Raw genomic sequence first — 26,549 nt, 5'->3', positions numbered from 1 at the left:
AATACCGAAAATCGGGTGGTACCGTTCTATGGGGGCTATATCAAAACGTGGACCGATATAGCCCATTTGCAATACCAAACATACTAGAAGTAATATAAACTTCTATACCAAATTACAAAGCTCTATCTTAAAAATTGCGAGCTGTATCTTGATTTCAACAGACGGACGGACGGACATGGTTACATCGACTTAGAATTTTATCCTGATCAAGAATATTTCTCCGATGAATATTTCGATGTGTTACAAACGGAATGACAAATTTTTTAATTTTTAATTATTCCCTCCATACTATGTAAGGTGGAGGGTATAATTAATGTCCCTACTTCCAATTTAATGAGGACTTTGAACTTTGGGATTGCCAGAAGGCTAAAAATTTCTTCGGCTTTCTCCCACAGTGGGTAATTTTAGAATTTCCCAACTCGCTTCTACTGCTGGTTATTCGAATCCCATGAAAAAACCCCTACTACACATTAAAGCATCAATTAACAGCTGATTCATAACGCGTTGTAAACGCATTACAAAACTTGTTTAAGAAAATAAAGGGTAATCGTATTTTTAAGTGACAACATCTTCATTACTTTCAACTACATTTCTTTATGTTTCATGTTGTTTTCAAACATTCTTCAACAAATTCAAACTAAGTTGAATTTTTGGCACTAACTTATTTTTATCATTCCAACAATTTTCCCCATTTGATTCATTGTGGTAACGTGCAAAAAACCTGATCAATTTGAATAAAATGCAAGGCAAGAATAAGCCGGTTTTTTGTTTTTTTCACGGCGAGAGACACCAAATGCGTTTTGTTATTAAATCAAAGATTACAATTGTTTTGCTTGCCGGCTAAAGCTCACAGTTTATCGTTGCTCTCTAAAGGTGTGACATTGGATATCAACAAAATCACGGTCAAAGTCATGAATATTTTATATGTTGTTTATTACATTGTTGTCTTTGTTGTGTCCAGAATATATACGGTGAATACCCGTAAGTTATAAAGAAAGTGTAAAGAAGTATTGGAAATTAATTTAAAATAAATTGTTCATATTTTGCTTTTAGAAGAACAATGCCGCACTCCAAATAATTCCTTAGGATATTGTGTACCTTATAATCAGTGTTCCTTCATTAATTGGCTACATCAAAGGTATAACGGAAATGTGCCTCAACGCTTTTATCCTTATATTCAGAAATTAAAATGTTCAAGAGACAACGAACCAGTGGTGAGTAATACAGTTGGACAAATTTATAAAACAAACCTAAAAATACAATACAACAACTTTCGAGTCGATACGTAAACTTGGGCAGGAAAAAAGAAATGATCAGCCAGCTATGCTGACTGTGATATACCTTCAGCCTATGACCAAAAAAGAAGCGAACACAGTAATTATGCCGTTTATAAAATATATTGATTTTGTATTAGAAGTTTTATTAAGATGGTTTTAACTCAATGGAAAATAGTCTATTCGGATTCTTTAGGCGGGAGTTGTTTAGTTTTATTAGATTTTAAGAATGCCAAAGTTTGAGCACATTCGGAATATGTTAACTAGCGTTATGACTTTTTTACAACCTCATATCCCTGTAACATATTTTGATGAACTTTTGTCTAAGATTAGATAAAATCTTAATTATAAGTTGATTCGACAAAAAAGCTCACGCACAAAAAGCTTTCAAAGTTCTCATACATGAGCTTTTTTGAAAAAAATTTGGAGTCACTTTAAGCGCATGTATATGGCTCAAAAAAAAAGCTTTAAAACCACACGACATAGCCAAAATAACACAAGCTTTTGTTTCTCACCAACTTTATCGTCATATCATAACATATATATCATTTTATATCATACATAACTTTATTCCATATATCATATAAATTAAAAGTGGTTTTTGCGTGAACTTTTTTAATATTTAAATGGAATAAACGTTATTATAGTTATTAATAGGTCAAATGTCATTCATTCATGCAACAGGAAATATTCTTTACGAGATTTATTTTTTTATTTCATAGGATTTTCAAAAAAACATTTTTTTCAAAGTGGTTTGTGCGTGACATTTTTTAATAATTAAATGGAATGAATGTTATTTTTGGCATTAATAGGCAAAAGTTCATTCATTCTCGCTACAGGAAATCATTTTTGAGAAAAAGGTCAAAAACACGTGCTACAATGGCCTCGATACGTTTTACTATATCAATCAATGCACTATAGGTAATTTGGCATGTTTTTGATTCAAAAATAAATAGCAGTGGGCTTATGGGATTTCAATACATTTTTAATGCTTTATATGCAAAAGTAAGCCAAAACAAAGAATTACTCGGTAAAATTCGGATATAGGGAACATATGATATGCAGTGGATTGGTGGCGGTGTGTACTTTCTGTTTTAAAAAATAATGTTCATCAAAATTGTTACAGCGGTAAAATCTTCATATATGATACAACCTAAGATTTTTTTACAAAACTATAGTTTTATATTATAGAGTTTTACAAAATAGTCCAACTTTGTCTGAAATTCTGCCACCGTGAATATCATCAGCAAAGGATTCTGAATCAACTACAGAATATACCATGTTGCGATTTTTTGTGTTTTTTGAGTTATATCAGTTTTTTTAAGGTGGCCTCCTTGCAGAAAAAATATATTTTATTAAATATTAAACACAAATAAAAAAATAATTAAAAAATTAAGTTTCAGTGTTTTATTTATTTATAAATGCATTTAAAACTACAAAATAATTTGTCGCTTAGCCTCAATAAGTATATTCTTCCTCATGATGGAATCTCTCAAGTAAAACGCTTGCCGTTTAATTTTGCCACCCTTTTTAATTTAAATGCAAGCGATTTATTAGAGAGATTCCATCATGAGGAAGAATATACTTATTGAGGCTAGGCGACAAATTATTTTCTAGTTTTATGTGTATTTATAAATAAAACACTGAAACTTAATTTTTTTAATTATTTTTCATTTTTAAATTTTTAGTAAATACATTTTTTGACCACTGAGAAGTCCATAACCAAATTACAGTCAATTTAGGCCGAAAATTTAGATAAAAACTTTGAATTAACTGAAATCGAGTGGTACCGTTATATGGGGGCTACACCAAAATCTGACCCATGTCCACAATTTTTGGTGGGGGAGTTTCTGTATAATTGGTAACTCCAAATGCCAAGCAACAGCCAATTCGGACAAAAATTTAAGACAAAATCCTCAAAATACCTGAAATCGGGTGGTACCGCTATTTGGAAAAAATGGACCCATATTGGATTTGGTTTCATAATTATGTATTGTCATCCAAATCTGAAAAGTGTGTAAAGTTTCAGTTCGATTGCTCAACTGCAACTGTGTTAAAGTGAGTTACTAGATTTGAACTAAATCGGGTGGTACCGCTATATGGGGGCTATAGGAAAAAATTTACCCATATTGGTTTTGGTTTCATAAATATGTATTGTCATCCAAATCTGAAAAGTATGCAATGTTCCAGTTCGATTGGTCGGTCAACTGCAACTGTGTTAAAAATGAGTTACTTAATTTTAACTAAACGAACACCAAAGCAAGGTTAATAAAAAACACTGTAAAAAGCATCCGATTTGAACTAAAAAGACATTTTCTTTAAATAAATATTCACCATAGCAATAATTTAGTTCTAACTACTAATCATAATTTCGTGATTTATTTGGCCTTTAAAAAACAATATTTATAAAGATCTTTTCGCGAATTAATATTTTAAACATACCAATGTTTACAAAAATCTTTTGGCGGATTAATATTTTAGTTCATTTTACCGTTTTTCTTTTTCTTTTTTGTTTTTCAAAATAGTCAGGCTTAATCCCATAGTCGTTGTTTTAATATTTTATTGAAACAACTTTAATTTATTAGTGGGAAAAAAATCTGTGGCGAGATCTGAAGCTATAGTCTTCCCTGCCTTACCCCTTGGTAAACATCGCCAATTTATAATAAATTAATAATAAATTAAATAATAAATTAAAGTTGTTTTAATAAAATATTAAAACAACAACTATGGGATTAAGCCTGACTATTTTGAAAAACAAAATAGAAGTCGTCATCCCAAATAAAAAACGCCAACCCTCCTAATTGTGAGACCGGGCAGCGTCGAAATGTTGTTTATTGCTGTAGTTACTACATACATACTATAGTGTAGTATGCAATACCAACAAATTAGTTATGTGTTTTTTTCGTTGAGAATCGACGAACGCATAGCAGTGGGAAAGATTTGGTTTTGTTTGCAAGTGAAGTTGCTCGAGTTTAGGTAGTGCCAAAGAAATTCTCTATCAGAGTGTTTCTTTTACGCACGTATCTTTTTGAGCGAGCAATTGACACTTGGGTATAAAAAGTTTCTTGTTGAAAAACAAGAAACAAGGGAACTGATGAAGATCTGTGGCGAGATCTGAAACTATAGTCTTCCCTGCCTTACCCCTTGGTAAACATCGCCAATTTTTCCCACTAATAAATTAAAGTTGTTTTAATAAAATATTCTTATTAAAGCTAAAAAATCTTATTAAAGCTTACGTTTAAATATCATATATTAAAATATTTGAAACAGTGCTTTAATACGTCGCTATCCGCTTGCACTTAAAAGGGGGCCTGTAAATCCTAACTAATTGTAAAAAAATTCTAATCGCGGGGTGACGATTTTTGTTCGTTAAAATCGTGGTTGTTTAACGATATTGAATGTGTGTACAAATATAAAGCAAAATTCTTTGGGAACAAAAAGCTTTGTCTGTTATAAACGTAGTTTCTTACCACTGAATATTATATCTATGTATTTGATTATTACTAGACATCGGATTTTGCATATTTTTTATTGATAAAGATACGAAAATTCTGATTGGGAAAAAATTCGTTTTGAAGAAAATTGAATGCAATGACAGGCTCACATTTTTTATTTTTTGCATATTTGCATATGCACAAAATATGCAAAAAATATGCAAAATATGCAAGTAATTTTTTGACGAAAATCGTCAAATTAAATTTGGAAAGTCATCAAAAAGTGTTCTAAATTAAGTTTATTGCCGTTAAACGTCGATTTCTTTGCAGATTATTATGTTATTAATTATTATTCCGCCACAGCAATAAATCTGGACTAAAAGACTCAGAAAATTTCCTATAACCCAGCCTTCTTATTACAACATAAGTTGCTTTCTAATACAAATTTGTTCAAAAACTCAATCAGAAATGTCAAAATGAACTTATCCAAATATGTTGATAGTTTCTGCTCGGCCAAAATTGTCTGACAGAATAACAAATGAGCTAAAAATTAAGACTAAGAAAATATTGAATATTACATAAAACCTTTCATATTTTACTAAAAACATATACAGGGCAATCATGAATATTTTCCTCTGAATTTTCCGCACGGAAAATAATTTAAAAAAGTGAAATTATTTTAAAATCAATATTTGTTAAAAGATGAAACCTACTAAATTCGCCTCATTATGGCTTATTCTAGTCGAATAGACAAAAATATTCCCATTTTGGGGATAAACATGGAAATAAAAATTGTGAAATTGGGGAAAGGAAACAAATTCCGCAAGGAATTTTTATTCATGATTGCACTGATAACTACATTTAAATTCCCTAACCCCCATTATTATGAGTCTTCTTTTGTTATAGTTTGGATTTACCGAACAGATTTATAGCGTTCCGGATAACTTAAAGTTAAAAGTGATGATTGAATTTCAAGGAGGAGCTTCAAGTCATTAACTTTCAATGTGAAAATTATATTTTTAATGCCTCCAAATTAGTTTATTTTGCATTTTCAAATCCATCAGATAGTAAAAGAACACATGTAATAATGGCCCTAAGGGTATTATGTCTTAGTGAATGAGTTTGCAACATGCAAAAGGAAACGAAATAGACCCACAGTTCCTTTTGATGATCTGATTTGATGATAGATTCGCACTTATCCGTCTGGCCATGTCTTCTTGAAAACAAAGTACAGGTCACATTTATTGACCAATTCGTATGAAAATTGGTGATTTTTTTGCCCTAGGGCGATCCCTATTTATTTTGGTAAGAATCGATTCAGATTTGGATATTGTTCCCATATATACAGTAAAACCTCGATTATCCGTACACCACAGGTTTCGGCTGTGTCCGAATTATCAAATTGTCCGGATTAACGAATAATAAAGAAAATAAATTATTTTCTATGATTTAATCACTCGTGGTAGTTATATAATAATACTTTTTTAAATTGTAATTGCTAATACCGAACACTTAAATGAAATATAGAAGTAAAAAGTGCTCTACGTGTAAACAAGTAAAAAAGTATTAGTCGGCTTGGCCGACAGAGATATACCCTCAGCCTGTGTATATTGAAACAATTTTTTCTCAAAAAACTTATGTATTTAGAGGGTTTTAAAAATTTTGGGCGTATGTCCCAATTTACATTAGGCGAGTTTACTTGCGGCAATTGTCAATTTGTAGGTGAGAGAGGGTGCTGAGAGGCAAAGGGTTACCATATGCCTCACCTCTCTCTCCTACAAAATGACAATTGCCGCAAGTAAACTCGCCCAATGTAAATTGGGACTATGAAACGACAAAAATGTTGATTAGGTTTAAAGAGCAAAAGTTTTGCGGAGGAAATACTTAAAGAAATAGATCGACATTGACCATTATGGAAGTGGATCTCCAGCCTCAACATATGGTGCCATAGGGGGTTTTTACACTCTTCGGGCTGTTTTCTCAAGAAGTATGGACTTGCCCCTAAAAAACTTTTACCATCGTAATTGAGGCAGCGAATGCAAGTTGCTTCAACGAAAATCAAAGTGATTCGATAGCAGGTCTTAAAGTAAACTTATCCTAAATTTTGTTTGGGAGGTACTGGATGAAGTGGACAAATATAGCATATATTTGAACCTGATCTATATCTAGTAGATATATTAGGATGTGTACAGTATGGACCAATTCGGCCACTCCCTTCAAAAGTTACCGTACGAAAAAATTTTCCGAACATTTTTGAAATTTTGTGGGGGAGGTACCTGAAGGAGTGGACCGATATGGCTTATCTTCGAACTTAAACTATGTTTGGACAAAATATTACTAAGGCCAAATTTTGGACCCAATCGGCAGATCCGTTGCGCTCCAACCACCTCACACAGTGTCATAGGGGTTTTGTGCAACATTCAGGCTATTTTCTCAGGAAGTATGGACTTGCCCATGATGAAACTTGTACCGTCGTATGGTGGACAGTGAATACAAGTTGCTAAAACAAAAATCAAAGCGATTCGAGAGCAGGTACTAAACTGAACTTATCCGAAATTTTGTGTGGGAGGTACCCGAAGGAGTGGAACGATTGAGTCCATATTGGAACCTCATCTAAGTCTCGTAGACATTTCACGAGTTGCAAATTATGGACCAAATCGGTTACTTTTTTCAAGAGTTATCGTACGTACAAAATATCCGAACATTTTCGAACTTTTGTGGGGGAGGTACCCGAAGGAGTGGACCGATATAATCCATCTTTGAACTTGAACTAAGTTTGGACAAAATATTACGAAAGCCAAATTTTGGACCGGATCGGCAGATCCGTTCGAGAGTTATCTTGCGCTCCAACCACTACACACGGTGTCATAGGGTTTTTTGTAACTTTCAGGCTATTTTCTTACAGCGTCGTATAGAGGACAGCGAATACAACTTTTACAATTTTTGAACATTTGTGGGGGAGGTACCTGAAGGAGTGGACCTATATGGCCCATCTTCGAACTTAAATCGAATCTGGACAAAATATTTCTATACCCAAAATTTGAACCGAATGCATTGATCCGTTCGAGAGTTATCGTGCGCACCAGCCAGACAGACAGACAGACGGACGGACATTGCTAGATCTACTCAAAATTGTCTGAAACGGATATCGTACAAACATACTTGGGGTCTAAAACCATTATTTCGATGAGGCACATTTTTGGTCGTATCAAAGTGTAAATACCCTCTTTAGCCTAAAGGCTGAGGGTATAATGAGGCACATTTTGCCCGTATGAAAGTGTATATACCCTCGTTAGCATAAATGCTGAGGGTATAAAAATAGTGGGATTTTTCTACACGGCAATCCGGACATTTTTAATGGCATTGCCCGTGTTTGTTTCTTTCCTTACCTTTTACCAATTTACTATGCAACAAGACTCAATTTTCCCAAATTACATAAAAAGCCAATCAGATTGTGAAAGTAGAGCTAGAAATATGACGTATTTAAAGTTTACATCAGGATGTAAGCAAAACACGAGACAGATGTGAAATTTTATTTTTTTTTTTTTTTTTTGGAAACTAAGATTCCATGAAATCTTTGCCTTTTAGGTGTATAGTGCCTTTGGCAACTTTTATGACAATATTGCGGCGAATATTTTTCTTTATATATTTATATCGTATACAACAAGACTAATGTGTTATAAAAGGTGTTATATCCTTGCTGAAACAATTTTTACGGCAACTTCTCCATTAAACAACTGTCAAAATTCGAAGCATTTGTAATAATTAGTACAAATTATCGAGTACACGGGCCGGTATAAGTTAATTAATTGTGTATACAAAAGGGTTATGACTTTTCGACTGTGTTATCAAACTTGTTTTCCTGTAGCAGGAATGAATGAACTATATTTTTTAGCATTCCAAATGATTTTCTAGCAGAAATATGTGAGTGGTTTTGTCATGTTGAAGATAATTCCAAGGTTCTTGACTTATTTTATCGCTACCACGCTATTGTGTGGTTTTTCTGAGTGATGTCATTTTGCACTAATCATTGGGTGTTCTTCATTTTGCTTATTATTCATCGTGGATGGGTATAACAATAATGCATTACTTTCGCCGAGGAGTGAACAATTCTGCATTAAGCGGTTGTATGCGTACAATATAGATCGATATTATAAAATTATGTATTTTTAGTGCATTAAACTAAAACCATGTCATCAATTAAAGTGGCAGTTAGAGCATTTTTCCAAACATATTCAAGATGGATATTCAAAACGTATACTTCTAAGTATAGTTATATTCCAGAACTTGGAATCGTAAGTAGTACTCTAGTACTTTTTTCCCTTTTTGTGCTAATAACAAACACTTTTCCAAAAACTAGAAAAAAAACTGTGCTTTTATTTAAACAAAAATTGCGATGACTAACTCTAGCTCCTTTGTTTTACTGCTAGACAATTTTGGCCGAGTAGAAACTATCACCATATTTGGTTACGTTGATTTTGATATTGGGTGCCGCCGTGGTGCAATGGTATGCACGCCCGCCTTGCACGCAGAAGGTCGGTGGTTCGATTCCCTGGCCAGGCAACACCAAACATTTTTCAACCGTGGCAAAATACCCCTCAGTAATGTTGGCGACATTTCCTGAGTATTTCAGCCTTGAAAAACTTCTCTACAAGTGGTGTCTTAGGACACGCCGTTCGGACTCGGCGATAAACAGTAGGTCCCATATCATTGAGCTAAATATGAATCGGGGTGCACTCATTGATATGGGAGAAGTCTCCCTTGTCCCGTATGGGATGTTGTGGAACAATGTTGTTGTTGTTGTTGTTGATTTTGACATTTCTGATTGAGTTTTTGAAAATTTTCCATTACCTACATTTGTATAGGAAGCAACTTATGTTGTAATAGGAATGCTGGGTTATTTGACATTTCCTCACCTTGTGAAAACTGGTTTAATTCGTATTAGTCCAGATTTATTGCTGCGGTGGAATATCTGGAGAGTCTCAATAACATAATAATCTGCAAAAAACTATGTTAAACGGCAAAAAACTTAATTTAGAACGCTTTTTTGATGATTTTCTATATTTAGTTGACGATTTTCGTCAAAAAAAACATTTGCATATTTAGAATATATTTTGCATGTTTTTGATATGACCCCAAATATCGAAAAATTGACCATCAAAACGCCTAGATCCAAAATTTGAGTCCAATCGGATAAGAAATAAAAAGCATGCTAAAATCCGATGTCTAATTATTACCAAACTCTTACAAATTGCGTCCAAATTCTGCTCCCAGTTTTAATCTTTTTTAAAATTTTTTATTTTGTCTTCGAAATTTTGATTTTAACTTCGCGAGTTTTGAATATTTTTGAAAACAAATTGCACATCCATAGAATTTGACATGTTCTTTCTTCGAATCAACTTAGAAAACTCGCGTTATTAAAAGAGCAAAAATCGACTATTTGCCTAAAACCTGTCGGTAGATTGGTACAACTCGTGGTTCCTACGACGCCGGTATTCACCGTTAACGCAAATTGCTACATAAATCTGTACAATGATTCAGATATCTACATATCGCTCATTTACTCAAAGAGTGACACATTTCAAAAAATCCAGTTTCGAGAAAAACGCGTTTTAAGTTGGCGATTGAAATTTGACTTCCCAACTTAAAAATATTATTACACAAAAACTAAAATCACTACTTGGACCATATTTTGCATACAGCTTGCTAGATATCAGTGTTAAATTTCGGTACAATATCAATCATGATTTGAAGTGTTTTAGTGCCTCATAACCTCGAAAACCTTTTGTGTTGAATTATTGGCAACTCGTAGTAAATGAGCTGTAACTCGTCGAGTTTTAGAGATATTAGCATGAAAATATAACACAAGATAAAGTGGAAGTCGTAGAAAAAATAGAAATTGCTAACTCAGAAAACCCATTTTTTGAATTATGCCACTCTTTGAGTAAATGAACGATATGTACAGGTAGTATCAGTGTCGGGTAGAGTGTGATTTTTGTTTGACGTGAGATGGATTTGCTTCTAAACTGTTTACTTAGACCAAAGTAGGATAATATTGACCAACATATTAGGTGTGTATTTTTACTTAATAAATGTTGCTGAAACATTTTTTCAGCAACTTTTCCTTTATAAAACTGTCAAATTATGCAACATTAGTAATAATTATTACCAATTATCACGTAAAAAGACACAGCTATTATTTATCTTTATTTCGAAATTGATTTTGTTTGTGTTATTTATGGCAGTGCCGAGGTAAATAAAGCCATTAATACTTCATATGTTTAGCCTTCGACGTCCACAGTTGGTCCGAGTCTACTGCATTTCTTGCGAGTTGATACCATAATCTTCGCCTTATAGCCGTTGGCTGCCAGACCTACTTTGACAGACTCTTTTTCAAATTTTCGCGTTGACCGACTTACTATGTCTTTTTTAATTGTATATAGTGCTATTTTTATCATGTTTATACCCTTCACCATAATAAGTCGATATAACCATGTCCGTCTGTGCGTCCGTCCGTCTGTTAAAATCAAGATACAGCTGGCAATTTTTAAGATAGAGCTTTGTAATTTGGTATAGAAGTGGATTTTACTCCTAGGATATTTGGTATTGGAAATAGCCCATTTCCAATACCAAATATTTCCAATAATATAGGTCGACGTTTTGATATAGCCGCCATAGAACGCTACCACCCGATTTTCGATATTTTGAAGGTTCTAGCCAAAGACATAGAAGAAATAAGACTAGATGTATAGAAACATTAGCCTTAACAGAAACAATGCAGGTTGCAGTTAATTTAAAATCGAAATTTAGGAGGAGCATTTCATGCAATAGTATCAGAAACGAAATTTATGAATTCAAGGATTTATTCCAGAAGAAGTCCATGTCAATTGGATCGTTAAATTCAGTTAAATTAGTACAAAACGTATAAAATAAAAAAAATTTATTTTACCATATGGCAAAATTACATTATTTTAAACTCAAAAGCCATTCACTGAAGAATGATAGCAAAAAATTTCTTATCTTGTAGTATTTATGTCTTAGTTCTAGCCTAATTATCACACTGAAATGGCTAAAAGTTTGTACTTAGTATTCGTTTGGGGTATAAAACTTTCCCTCAGAAATTTGTCGGTATAGGTCCACCCCTTCATATAGCCCCCATAGAACGATACCTCCTGATTTTCGGTATTTTGAAGGTTGTGGCCACAATAATCCACCGAAATGGCTGAAATTTGTTATTTGGTCTTCATTTGGGGTATTAAACGTTCCATATGAAATTTGTCGGTATAGGTCCACGCTTTCATACAGCCGCCATAGAACGTACCTTCTGATTTTCGGTATTTTGAAGGTTGTGGCCTCAATATTCCTCACAAATGGGTGAAATTTTTTAGTACAGGTCCACGCCTTAGTATAGCCCCCATAGAACGGTATTTTGAAGGTTGTGGCCTCAATATTTTGAAGGTTGTGGCCTCAATATATCACCGATATGACTGAAATTTGGTATTTGATCTTCAGTTGAAGTATTAAACGTTCTATATGAAATTTGTCGGTATAGGACCACGTCTTAGTATAGCCCTCCGTAGAACGGTACATCCCTATTTCCGGTATTTTTAAGGTTGTGGCCTCAATATTTTGAAGGTTGTGGCCTCAATATATCACCGAAATGACTGAAATTTGGTATTTTGTCTTCATTTGGGGTATTAAACGTTCCATATGATATTTGTCGGTATAGGAACACGACTTAGTATATCCCCCTTAGAACGGTACATCCCTATTTCTGGTATTTTGAAGGTTGTGGCCCCAATATTTCACCGAAATGGCTGAAATTTGGTACTTAGTCTTCGTTGGGGGTGTACAACTTCCTCCCAGAATTTTTTCGGTAAAGGTCCACGTCTTCATATACCATAGAACGCACAGTGGATCCACCCATTGGCCAAAAATAAAAAAATCAATGTCAAAATATTGGTACAACATCTGGCAACTCTGACAGATATGACATGGACCTTTTTAAAAATATATTAGTTTTTGTTTCATTCGAACGCGATCTTCTTAAGAATAGCTTCAAAAGTTGGAACATTTGACTAATATTTTTTGTTGTGAGTACAACCTATATTTTAAGTGCAAGTAAATATATTCAAAATATCGCGAAACTAATACGTAGAGCAAAATATTATAGTGGATTTTGAAGGAGAAGTTAATAGCTTTATTTTCATTAAAAAGTAGTGTTTTAGTGTGTTGTGGAATTCTAGTTATCTGCATATTTTCTTAGTGTATTTCGTAATGCTAATTCGATCATTTACTAAAATTTGACCTAAGGTTTTAGTCATGATATTTTGAACTTCTGTGATGATGAATCATTGATCAGTATATGATATTTAATGTTTAATTTCAGCAGTAGTGTATAACATTTTCTCATTCAATAAAACCCAACCACTACGTCACTAATTACGATAAGCTACATAATACAATTGTATAGTTATATATACAAATATGTATGTGCATACATACTGCTTTGTTCGCCAATTGAGAATAATACTTACGATGTTTACAAAATTAAGCATCCAAGCCGATATTATACTCAGTTATATTTAGCAATGCAAACGTAAAACTGCATTGATGGATTTCCATAAATATTTTATTCCGTTGCTACTGTTATACGAAGTTTATGGCCGTAAGCTTTTTTGGAGAGCATTCGAAGGCGGTATTTTTATAAACTAATAGACATTTTTGTATATTTCGGATATAGAAGAACCATGTCTTACGCCAATCAATGCCAATGGATTTTGTATTCCATACTCACAATGTTCCTTTCTATACGAATGGCATAGAAAATATAATGGCGCTTTGCCGCAACATCTTCGTGAATATATATATGAAGCAAAATGTTCCAGAAATGACGAAGAGGTGGTAAGTTTGGAGAATTAGTTTTATTGGACTTAATTATATTCGCAATCAGGTAAGAAATAACTAAAATGACCATGGATCTGTTCCGTTTGTTATGTTCGCATCCACCACATGTCAACATCGGTGAGATGTCGTTGATGGTGAGAATGGGTGCCCCGAGGTCTTAGTCATAGTCGCATCCATTACTACAGCGAAAGGAGTTATGTTGCTGTATACTGGGCCAGAACATCTCCCGGCGAGTCTCCAACTTTGACACCTCCGCAGTCTCACCAACAACAACAAATACAGCATCTTACACCACATGTTGTTGTTCACCGCCCCGGAAATGAATGGTTCCTGTAATTCAAAGGTCTCCGCAACAAAGCCAGTCGGATAAACATCGTGAGTACCGGGATCCAGGAAACAAAACTCACAGGTGACGAACTGTACGTTACAATGGTTAAAACGTTTTGCGGAAGGATCGTACAGAAAGCAGAGGATGGTGACTTGACTTCCCTATACACCAGTCTGTCCAGTGTAGATTTATCTCGCTTGAAATAGACTCTACATGAAGTGGTAAAGTGTGGGGCTACCGAGGTGCAGTTGCTTACTGTGTACATTCCGGCGATGTATAGTACATACCGCGGTCTAGTGCTATGGAAATTCAATGTTCATCATAAACTTTGGCATTCCGTCATATGCTCTGAGCGCCGTACTATTCTCAACCAAGGAAAAATTGATTGGCAAGGATTCAGAGAGCTGTCAATTCCCTTAGATCTTCGGGTAGCTGAGATAATTTTCTGGGGCATTATCACAGCGGTACACGATCACTACATACCTCTGGTCGAATACCTGAAATCAGACCAAATTTCCCAGCAGATTCGACAGACTAGCAAATGTCAGTGATGATCTTCGTCGCATGAACCCTGAAGACCTAAGAGATAGAGAACTTACTATTTAAGTAAAAGGGGCTAGTACGCGAACATAAGCGGAAAAGTGGCTATACCACCATTGACCAACCAACATTGGTACCGGAACGGCTATTACCATCAACGGCGTGACAGTAAGTGATCCGAAGAGGTGCTCTTGTTTTTTAAGCGGCAGTTTATAGAGAACTCCACCTTCAGGTCGAGAAAGTACCACTACAATTTACGATGGGCGATATTGCAGACGTCATCCAAAACGCGAAATCATCCAAAGAGTTGGGTCCAGACAGAATCTCAATGGTAATGCTTAAGTAACTGGATAAACCCGGAGTTGAGTATTTAACAAGTGTCTTCAATCTATCGTTAGCCACCCATATTGTTCCAGAAGCCGGGAAAGTGGGTAGTGTGGTCCCACTACTTGAGGCAAGCAAGGATGCCAGCAGATGTGACAAACCGATGTCCCTCTTGTCGCCAGTAGCAAAGATTCTAGAGGCACTACTACTCCCCATGATGAGACGCAGTTTCCCACTTGCCCTACATCAGCATGTATTCCGGAAAATGCACAGTCCAAAACATATAGAGTGAAAAAGAGAGTTCCTTTCTGAAATTCCCCACCCTGCATACGGTAAAGAGATCGTAATGTATGCTGATGATTGCACGATTTCGGCGTCGGATTCTATCGTCGATATCATATGTGAGAGGTAAAATATTCACATAGCTGACTTAGTGCAGTTCTTCCATCTGAACTGCACTAAGTTCACCCCCAGCACGGCTGAAATGATGCTCCACTGAACATATTGGTAGATGGTGTCCTGATTGCGAACTCTAACTATCACAAATTGGGTGTAAGGTTCAATAGAATATTCAAACCTGCCAGAATGCCGCACTAAAGATGTTCATGAGGAGACGAAGATTTTACCACTGCATCAGCACAACAAGATGTTGCTGAACAGTACCTGCTTGGAAGCTATCACCGTGAGCATCCCTGCCACAATCAATTGGACCCCAAGGGTATTCTTGGAAGAGGATAAGGGATTAACGACCCTGCGGAGGTGTAGGTGTGGAGAGTTGACCAAAAGGGTGTAAGTGCTCTGTGAAGCCTGTGTTTAGGCCGGTGAATACCGCCCACATCTTTGTATTCCACCATAGGGGCACACCTCAAGGGAGGTTGGAAATGAGGTGACAACTCCGTGATTTTCCACAATCAAACACCTATACAAAGAGGAAAATGAATTCTGCCGAAAGGCATCAAGATCAAGCCAGCACGATCTTGATTATGGCATTACTGGACAAGGATTTGGAATCTTGTGCTGACAGCTGTTGTATTCTGGAACCTGAGTATGCCGGGTTGAAACCTTACAGAAATGACTTTCAGGCTAATGTCAAAGTACGTTCAATGCTGGTCCCATTAAGTTGGCAGTGTAGGTTCGGATGAACATTCCCGTCAACCCTCACATGGTCCAAGAAATAGGAACTCATGGGATCTTTACGTAACTGCACTTTTTAGGAGCGAATATAACGGCTTTGAGTTGGGACTACGAAACCTAAAATTATTTAAGAAAATCCAGAAAACAAAAGAACAAACATAGGAGTTGAAGAAACCCCGCTAGGAAGATTCTCCGGGCAACGAGCCGAAAATATGGGAAGTGCAGATTCACCATTCGGAAGAAGTTCGGTGACTATAAAGACGACATCTTCTAATAATCAAGGTGAGGAACCGTCCAAAAATAAAAACTTCCTTAAATGGAAAAACAACGTCCACAAAGTTATTCAATCCATGATGCGACAAATGCAGATGGTATATTTAAAAGTAGCTGACAATCTGAGCAAAGAAGATGAGATACGTCAAATGGGTTAGGTAACCAACAAGCAGACCCAAACAGAAGCATGACTTAAACCTAAGCATGCAGGAACCCCAACAACACCTGCGTTGAAAAGAGGTCCAAAAACTCAAAGAATACCTAATGTCTTCTAAAAGAAGACCATAAAGACTTCTAATAGAAGACCATCATCATCTCTTCTATAAGACCTTTTATAAGAAGATTTTTTGATCATCTGAAATTATATAAAAACGACTTCCTGTTTTCTATAAGATGGTTTTCTTTAAAAAGGGCTTCTATAGTAAGACCTTTTAGTCCCCCTTAAGAAGACTTTTTATTTTTTTTTTTTGTTGAATTTCAGGACTCCATTAAGAGAATCTATTGATCTTTTATAAGAAGAAAGTAAACGTACCGCACTACTCTAAAGAAGACTTTCTAGTCGTCTACAAGAAGACCTGATGCTCTTCTTTAAAGAAGGTCTACGGAGTTCTTCAAACAGGATTTTAGTACGCTTTTTTAAGAAAACTATCTGGAAAATACTTTCAGGTATTTTATAGGAAGCCCTTCTGACATTCGTTTAAGAAGAGTCTCTGGAGTACTACGTATACTGCATTTCGCAATAGCCCGACATTGACAATTAACAATTAAAAAACAAAATACAAATATTAAATAAACATTTTATTCTAGGTACGTCTATGCTGTGAACCTGATGCAAACGATAAACCGATCGCAACAACAACCGAACAAACCATGGTAAATAGGTTTAATTTAAATCCAGCACAAGATTTCCACAGTCAATTGAATGCTGCGGGTACGTATAATTACATTTTAAAAATAAAAATCCTTTTTGACCTGAATTTGATCGTAGGTTTCAATATTTTAAGTAGCCAGCGCTGTGGTACAGATAATGGAAATCGTGTTGTGGGTGGTACCGAAACAGATTTGGCAGAATTTCCATGGATGGCTCTTTTGAAATATCGTGGACCGTCCGGTGAACAATTTCGCTGTGGCGGCTCATTGATAACCAATCGATATGTATTGACGGCGGCGCATTGTGTAAACACTGTGGATCCACTGTAAGTATCAACCAAACTCTTTGAATTCGATCGCTATGTATTAGTGATTAAAATATATCCCCAAAACATTTGAAAGGTCATTAGAAATAGGTACAACTTACAAAGAAATTTTTCGAAATTTCCCCTAATATAAGCAATTTTCAGAGCAAACTATAAGCAACTATAATTTTTTATTGTTTTTCGGGTAATTCCCATTCATAACAGAATTATAAACCATTAGAGAATGATCAATCATTCTCTAATTGAATGATTCAATATTTTTTAGAGTCATTATTAAGGTAAACACATCTTTTTTGTCTTCTTCTGAAATGTTAACGAGAACGTGTTAAAAACGATGTGAACTCGCCAAAATGGGACTCCCGTAATGTGTGGCTTAAATAACTGAGTTTTATTAAAACCTACGTCATTAGAGTGTAAGCGACATTATGCTGTACAGGTTTAATTTCGTTGTGGTTAATTTAGCAAGACAGCCAAGCTCGAATAGCACATGAATGAAAAAAACGTAGAACTCAGTGCAGGGTACTAACAGTTCAGAATAATAGCTGTGTCTTTTTACGTGATAATTAGTAATAAATACGGAAAAAATACCTGCATCAATATCAAAATATCTGTTTACGCTCGTGCCTAGACGTTGTTGAGTGCCACACTCTCTAATCTCTTCCTTGTGCCCACAAGCAAACAATAAATCCTGACGAATTTTGTCATGTAAGAAAAAAAAATATGAAAGAAAAAACCGAACGAAATTTAATTCTCCCAGGAGGTCACAGACATATGCCAAATCCTCGCGCAAATGCGTCAAGCTGCACGTGTCTGGGAGCTAGCACTTCATGTTCAGACAGTGTTTCAGAAACCTATACAAACAAGAAAATAAAAGGACAATTTGCTTTTAAGAAAATAACCAAAATTATACGTTCCAGCACGCACTCTATATACAAGCGAAAAACTACAACAAAAATCTAAAGAACGGCAATTGTCTCATTAATAAACTGTCAACCCATTAACCACCGTATAATGACTGCTCGTTTCCATTCCAAGATTTGAAATATCACGAAATATCACTACTGATTTGCATGGGAGACCTAAATGCTAAACTGGAAAAACAATACCAAATAAAGAACAAAGAAGGCAAAGGAGGAAGGCTTGTAGAGAGGGCAAACGTATGTACATTAGGGCTATAACCAAAAAAATACCACCACATAGCCGTGTAGAGCATGAAAAACTATTATGAAATACGGTGTCAATTTTTCTCTACCGCGAAAAAAGTTTCCGCACCAAATGCATTGAAGTTCTGTAATGCATTTTTTTTAATTTTATCTGTCATAACAACATATTTGCTTTTCATTAAAATTTTTATTTTTTTGTAATCTAATTTAAAATCATTATCAAAGCGTTCTGGACCAATTTGTTCTCAAATCGCGCCATTTCGGACCATATTAGGATTTTTTGACACTATTGCAATTTTTGGTTTTTCTTTATAAACTCGTGAATGTCCTATATATAGACATTTTAGGTCTACTTATTTTGGTCAAAATACTCTCACTTTAAGTGAAGTTTGTACGATATTAAATGGCTTAAATTATCAATCCTTGTATAAGTATTTAGAAGCTTGTATTAGCTACAGATCTTTGATATTAAATGAATTCAACTTTTGAAATCTATATGTTTAAAATGTATTAGCAAAAACAATTATTTTGATATGGCTTACAGCATTGTGCTAGCCAATTATAGATTATAAATCTAATTTTTTAATACATATGTATACATTAATCGTAATCTATTAATAAATAATAAATAATAATAATAATAACTCGTGAATTTTATGTTTATATTTTTTTAACCTATCGGACAAGGGAATATGGGGTCATTTGCAACGAATTCGCGAAAGTTACAGGCTGTTTTTGTTGAATTTGCTTGCGAGATTCGTATTTGTTTTCTACAAAAATACAACACCAGTACCATGTGGGGAATTTTGTCCTAATAATGAAAACGCGTTTCTAAGATCGATTTGGTGAAAAAAGTCTCCGAACCAACTTTGATTACTAAAACCCTTTTGATGCTTTTTCTACTTATAATTTTAAATTTGCTTTGTTTGAATAAATATGTATAGAAAAAATACAATTCTCACAGGCAAAGTCAACAAACAGCCTGTAACTTTCGCGAATTAGTTGCAAATGACTCCATATTCTCTTGGCCGATAGGTTAAAAAAATATAAACATAAAATTCACGAGTTTATAAAGAAAAACCAAAAATTGCAATAGTGTCAAAAAATCCTAATATGGCCCGAAATGGCGCGATTTGAGAACAAATTGGTCCAGAACGCTTTGATAATGATTTTAAATTAGATTACAAAAAAATAAAAATTTTAATGAAAAGCAAATATGTTGTTATGACAGATAAAATTAAAAAATGCATTACAGAACTTCTATGCATTTGGTGCGGAAACTTTTTTCGCGGTAGAGAAAAATTGACACCGTATTTCATAATAGTTTTTCATGCTCTACACGGCTATGTGGTGGTATTTTTGATATTTGCAAAAAAGTGCCAAAAGTTATATCCCTAATGTACATAGACGAGCTTGCGACGTTAGCTAGCCCCAATTTACATTGGGCGAGTTTTCTTGCGGCAATTGTCATTTTGTAGGAGAGAGAGGTGAGGCATATGGTAACCCTTTACCTCTCAGCACCCTCTCTCACCTACAAACTGGCAATTGCCGCAAGTAAATTCGCCTAATGTAAATTGGGACCTAATGACACAGCAAATAAAAATGATACCAAAACAGTTTATAATCTTACACATAAACTTATTGGAAAGAATGTTTCCTCAGACCGGCCATTAAAATCTAAAGATGGAACTCTCCTTTCGAATACCGATGATCAAATAATAAGATGGCGATACCACTTCATGGAAACTATGAACAACTATCCCGATATTCTCGAAGCAACAGAAACGACTGCACCACCTCTCCATATAAACACCAATTGTCCAGATGTATCTGAAATTGAAAATGGTATTAGGAAACTAAAAAAATAATAAATCACCAGGTTATGATCGTCTACCTCCAGAAATATTAAAATATTAATAAAATCTTGAAAGAAAAAAACTGCCAGAAGTCTGGTTAGAGGGAATAATACACCCCGAATCGTAATGGAACCTTCGTCGACTACACTCCTGCTTTCGAAGGCGTTTACCGCCAAAAAATATGGAGTATTCTAAACTCGCTTGCCTTCCCTAAAAAAATTGATCAATCTCATAAAATCGCAATACGAAGACTTTAAATGCGGAGTTCTACACAATGTCGGGTGTAAGACAAGGCTGCTTACTTTCACCTATTCTTTTTCTGCTGGTCATCGACAAAGTCCTCACTGACACAATCGATAACAAAAATCGAGGAATTCAATGGACATTAACGGAAAATCCAGAGGACTTGCATTATGCAGACGATATATGTCTTTTGGCCACCAAGCATTGCGACATTCAGTCGAAGATTAATGACTTAATAACACAGTCAGCTAGTGCAGGACATAAGATCAATATAAATAAAACCATAGCAATAAAGGCAAAATCCACTAACTCAAACCCCTTCTTTATTGGCGACGAAACGATCGAATTGGTATATGTTAGAAGCATTATTGCAATTGAAGGCGGTGCAGAAGCCGGCATGGAAACAGAATTGGCAAAGTAAACGAAACTTCCAATCAACTGCTAGCCATCTTGAACTCTTGCTATATTCAAATCAAACGTTTTATACATACTACTTTACAGGTGCAAAACTTGGCTGACAACAGCAGCATTAAACTCAAAGCTACAGTCATTTACAAATCGATGTCTTCGGTGCAATACCGGTCCAATAACAATAACACTGTGTGTCATTTTCTGAGTCATGGTTTATTACCCACATTCGAGGTCGAATGGATTTTATGTGTTCACAATTATTATTCTTTAGGACGAGAGGTATAACTTTGCCTCCACGAGTAATCCCAAATTCCAAGCGGTTTAGAAGATGTGCCTGACAAAATGATCCCTTTTGACATCAAAGTCTCAGGTCTTTGGGGGCCCATAACCCCAAAAGTTGAAGTGATAAGGAAAAACGCCGGGACACGAGTATTATTTTTGGTTGTTGTTGTTGTTGTAACAGTGTTTTTGTTATGTTTATATGTTCGTTCCTCTGTTCAATCTGGCTCTGGGTCTATCCCCAGTTCCAGAAAAGTGGCTGCTTCGATGGGGTGTAGCCACAGATCCACTGGAGTTAGATGGGTAGGTTTGGCGGGGCAGTTAAAAAGGTGTTGTGTGTCGTGCGGGCCCATGCCGCATACTGGGCATATGTCTTGCACGGCGCGATCGATTTCCGCCCAATACGAATTTAGGCGACTGCAATATCCCGAGCGTAGTTCAGCCAAAACTACTCTGGTTTGTCGTGCCAGCTGACGCTCCTCAGCTGCGATTGATGGAGGATGTACTCCGAGTACTTTATTCACACTATAATTGCTTAAGGCCTTGGCAACTGCGTCCGTGTGAATGCTATTCAATCCTGCTTGATATGCTTGTTGATCTAGGGGTTCTCTCCTGTATCGTTGGACCTCTCCCTCTAGAGCATGGATATCCTTCCTGATCTCCCTGAATGGGCCGGGCCTACCCACAAGATGGTGATTGGGATGGCTCACACGATAACATCCAAGCAGGTACTGCAAAGAAAGCATCTCATTGTGTTGCTTTACAGGAAGAATTTTTGCCTCCTCATGTAGATGGTCCACTGAAAATTTGAGGAGGCACCTTGTCGCTGTTCTCAGGGCGGCATTCTGGAAAGTTTGAATCTTTTTCCAGTTCGAATCACACAATCTAAGGGGACCAGACTGGAGCCGCATAGCTTACCACAGACCGACCTATCGCGTTATACGTGGCCAACAAGGTTTCTTTATCTGCACCCCAAGTGCTGCCGGCCAGGGACTTGAGGACCTTGTTCCTACTTTTCAACTTGTCGCAGATAGCTGTGGTGTGTGCGCACGACGTGAATGTAGTGTCGAATGTGACCCCTAAAATTTTAGGGCAGTTTGTGGTCGGAATTCTGCTACCGTCGACCACGACATTCAACTCACGTTCAAACTGCGCTGTCCATGTGGTAAACAGAGTGGCTGTTGATTTTGTAGCGGAAATCTGCATATTCCTCGAATGGAAAAAGGTGGTAAGATCGGTTAAATAGTTGTTCAGTCTCTCACAGATGTCATCAGGATAGGTACCCGACGCTAGGATCGTGCAATCATCCGCATACGTCACGATCTCAATGCCGTCTGGAGGGGGTGGAAGACATGAGAGATAGATCTTAAACAGTTCCGGAGATATCACCCCACCTTGGGGAACTCCCTGTTTCACTCTACGGGGTTTGGACTTCTTATTCCTGAATTCCACGTACGACTGGCGTCCACACATATAGTTGACTATCCAACGTTTCAAGCTTGGCCGGAGGGTTGTCTGCTCAATGTCCTCAAACGGCGTGGAGTGCCTGACTGTATCAAAGGCATTTGATAAGTCAAGCGCCACCATCACTGTTCTATCGCACGGCCGTCTCTGGTTGAGTTCTTTACAGATATATATGGTAATGGCGTGCAGCGCTGTTGTCGTGCTGTGCTGCTTACGGAATCCATGCTGATGATCGTCAACTTGATAGGTATTTCTGATACTGGGGAGGAGCAAGGCCTCAAGTGTCTTTGCTACGGGCGACAAAAGCGAAATCGGTCTGTACGATTCACTTTTGCTGGCATCCTTGCCTGGCGTCCGTAGTGGGACTACCCTGCCCATTTTCCAGACTTCGGGAACTAGCGACAAGTTGAAGACTTTGGTGAGATACTCGACTCCCGGCTCATCCAGCTGCTTCAACATTACCATGGAGATTCCATCAGGGCCCAACGCTTTGAATGATTTAGCGTTCCTGATGGCATTGGCAACATCATCCATTGTAAATTGTGGTGCTTCATCCTCGGCAGGAAGAGATCTGATGCGACATAATACTCTTCTCTTCGCCCTGTCACTCCCGGGATACTCGACAAACTATCGATTGAAATTACTTGCGCACCTCTTCGGGTCAGTCAATGTAACATCGCCAAACGTGACTGAGGTCATATCTTCCCTTCTTCCAGGGTTCGAGAGTGACTTAACCGTTACCCACAATTCACCTATACCGGCTCCAATGTTGCAGCTCTTCAGATGATTTAACCATTTGTTCCGCTTATGCTCGCCGACCGACCTGTTAACTTCCAGTGTCAGCTCCCTGACTCTGGGGTCATTGGGGTTGATACGACGAAGCTCATCACGCTCATTTGCTAATCCCGTCGCCTCTGCTGGGAAATTTGGTCTTACTTCGGGTATTCGACCAGCAGGGATATGGCGAGCGGCTGCAGCAGTGATGATGTCCCGGAACGTCCTTTCCGCTACCCGAACATCAGAAGAATTGGGCAATTCTCTGAAGCGGTGATTGGTGAACTCTCTGAAACTCGGCCAATCAGCTTTTTTATGATTGACGAACGTGCGGCGTTCAGAGGTGATGAAGTCGGGTGGTCTGCTAATGGATACAATTATGGGGAGATGGTCTGATCCAAGGGAAATGACGAGTTACCAGGTAACGTCAATTGTCAGACCAGGTGACACGATGGTTATGTCAGGCGAACTGTGACACTCTCCGCTAATTCTGGTAGGGGCGTCCTCATTGACCGTGCAAAACGTAGAGCTATCAATCTGCTCAGCCAGCGCTGTACCTCTCTGGCCGTTTCCGAGGGCCGAATGCCACATCTCATGATGCGCATTAAAATCCCCCAGGAATAGACGATTATGACCTTGCAAGAGCGGGCTAATGTCAGGCCTATAATCAGGGATATAGCTATTTTTCGGCGGGATGGATACATTCAGCAACTCTATCTCGGCAGCTCCACACCTGACTGCTACCCCCATACATTCCATGTACGGGTCATTAGAGACAGGCTCAAGCGAGATAGGTCTGTATTGGACAGACTGGTGCAATAGGAAAGCCAATCCCCCACCTCCACTTCTGGTGCGATCTTTCCTCAAAACATTGTAACCATCACAATGCTCTAAGCTGTGGTTGTTGTTCAGGTTGGTTTCCTGCACCGCCGCAACCTTGATGTTCTTCCGACTCATAAAATCCTCGATCTTACCTCGGAGTCCATTACAATTCAATTGCAAAAAGGCTGAATTTTCGGGGATTGGGACAACAACGGCTGGTGTTAAAGGCTGCGTGTGCGGTTGTTGTCGAGCGGACTGTGGGGGAGTTTCGTAATCAGACGACGAGGGAGTCTCGTAATCCGACGACTAAAACCTTAACCTCATTATCACTGAAATGACTGAAATTTGGTATGAAGTCTTCGTTAGGTATACACAACTTTCTCCCAGAAATGTATCAGTACAGTTTGTATCAGTACGGTACCGCCAAATTTTCGGTATTTTCAAGGTTTTAGTCTCATTATTGCAACGAAATTTTGCTGAAATTTAGCAATTCTTTGGGCCTACATTTTTTTTCGCAAAAATGTGTTAGTACTCGTCCACATAGAACGGTACCGCCGGATTTTTGGTACATTTTGGTAATCGAAATGGCTGAAATTTTGTATTTAGTATTCGTTAGGGGTACAAAACATTCAAGCTGACAATGGTTGGTACAGATCTATGTTTTGATATAGTCCCCCTGTCCATTTTAGGTATATTGAAAGTTTTTAACCGAATTATTCAACCGAAATGCCTGAAATTTTGTGTTTAGTTTTTGATAGCGGGTTCTCAGATTGGAAGGTAAACGATACCGCCCGATGTCCTTTAAAGGTTTTTTTTGTCGAAGTAAAGAAATTCTTATTCTTCATTTGGCATATTCCACTTAATGTCTTTCTTACTTACTTCCATCTACTTGATTTTTTTTTACAGCGTCGGTGTACGTCTTGGCGAACATGACACATCGACCGAGGAAGATTGTGTAAAAAGGGGTCCAAAGTTAAAATGCAATCTACCGGTGGAGAATTTTGGTATTGAAACAATTGTATCACATCCTGAATACAATAAACGGGAACATGTCAACGATATTGCCCTAGTTAAATTGGATCGAAATGTTGAATTTAAATGTAAGTAAATAATTTAAAACCTTTTTTAAGTTCAGTTGGTCATCTCGTCCCAAAAGATAGCAATAATAGTGAGATTTCACGAACTTTCGCTTAGCTAACCGAATGCTTCAATAAATTTTAATTTTTTCCAGCGCACATTGAACCCGTATGTTTGCCAATAAATTCAAATATTTTGCGTACACGACCTGAGGATGATTTTCAAATTTCTGGTTGGGGTTATACCGAGCATGGTAAGTTAAATTCGAAAATATACATATTTCCAAATAATTATTTAATATCTTTGTTTCTCAAATGTTTTAGGTCACACATCCAATGTTCTACTTAAAGCCCGAGTAAAACAATTACCTTTATCCAGCTGCAGTACAGCCTATTCAATACGACTAAGTGACACGCGACATTTATGTGCTGGAGACGAAACGGTTGGCCGTGATACTTGCGGTGGAGATAGTGGTGGACCGTTAATACAATTTGCTCCATACAACGTAAAGAAACGTTTCATCCAATACGGAGTGGTGGCATCTGGTCGCTATGCTTGTAAATTTGATAACAAATTACCCGGTGTCTATACAAATGTTAGTAATTTTATGCCATGGATAACGCATAATATTGTCCTCTGAAATTTCTAAATGTAAGAAGTGTATCTTTAAGTAGTTTATGGCATTAAAAATAACCATTCAAAACTTATTATATACTGTAAAAATATATTAGGAACAAATATAAAAAAAAAAAAACAAGAAAGAGCGAACTTTTTATTATATTAAGGTCGCAAATACATTCGTTATAATTTATAATTTATTTTGTTTTGATTTTACGCTAAGAGTATGTTTACACAAGAACTTTTTACCACGGCAAATATTACTGATTTGATTTATTTGACATAAAATGTATGAAAATATTGTGTTAATGGACACAATTAGTAATCACGTGTCTTCATAAAGGATAATACAATGGACAATGGTACATACAGAGATACGCACTTTAGCTTATGTACGCATAATACAAAGGTACATATGTATATATCTACATA

General features: G+C 36.6%; 1 protein-coding gene across 2 annotated transcripts; it reads left to right on the top strand.

Moving 5' to 3' along the window:
- The first annotated feature begins 752 nt into the window (after positions 1-752).
- LOC141389982 (serine protease grass-like) lies at positions 753-26,313 on the top strand. Of its 2 annotated transcripts, none has more exons than XM_073962347.1 (7): positions 753-981; positions 1,054-1,214; positions 17,022-17,145; positions 17,203-17,410; positions 25,329-25,522; positions 25,654-25,752; positions 25,823-26,313. In XM_073962347.1, the coding sequence occupies exons 1-7, from the start codon at positions 912-914 to the stop codon at positions 26,137-26,139; spliced, it is 1,173 nt and encodes a 390-aa protein (XP_073818448.1). In that variant the 5' UTR covers positions 753-911; the 3' UTR covers positions 26,140-26,313. The 2 variants fall into 2 exon arrangements, with proteins under 2 accessions (XP_073818448.1, XP_073818449.1); XM_073962348.1 differs by lacking the exons at positions 753-981; positions 1,054-1,214 and adding exons at positions 13,276-13,376; positions 13,452-13,612.
- Positions 26,314-26,549: the final 236 nt, after the last annotated feature.

This window comes from Musca autumnalis, unplaced genomic scaffold, assembly GCF_047663935.1.
Source record: "Musca autumnalis isolate F117 unplaced genomic scaffold, ASM4766393v1 scaffold_1, whole genome shotgun sequence".
Lineage (NCBI taxonomy): Eukaryota > Metazoa > Arthropoda > Insecta > Diptera > Muscidae > Musca > Musca autumnalis.
This window is presented reverse-complemented; position numbering and strand designations above follow the sequence as displayed.

What these genes read in the sequence shown, in the direction of transcription:
- LOC141389982 (XM_073962347.1), top strand. Translation starts at nt 912, where the DNA reads ATGAATATTTTATATGTTGTTTATTACATTGTTGTCTTTGTTGTGTCC. An exon ending in CAAGAGACAACGAACCAGTG is followed by an intron (nt 1,215 to 17,021) that starts GTGAGTAATACA and finishes ATTTTATTCTAG; the next exon opens with GTACGTCTATGCTGTGAACC. An exon ending in TTGGGGTTATACCGAGCATG is followed by an intron (nt 25,753 to 25,822) that starts GTAAGTTAAATT and finishes CAAATGTTTTAG; the next exon opens with GTCACACATCCAATGTTCTA.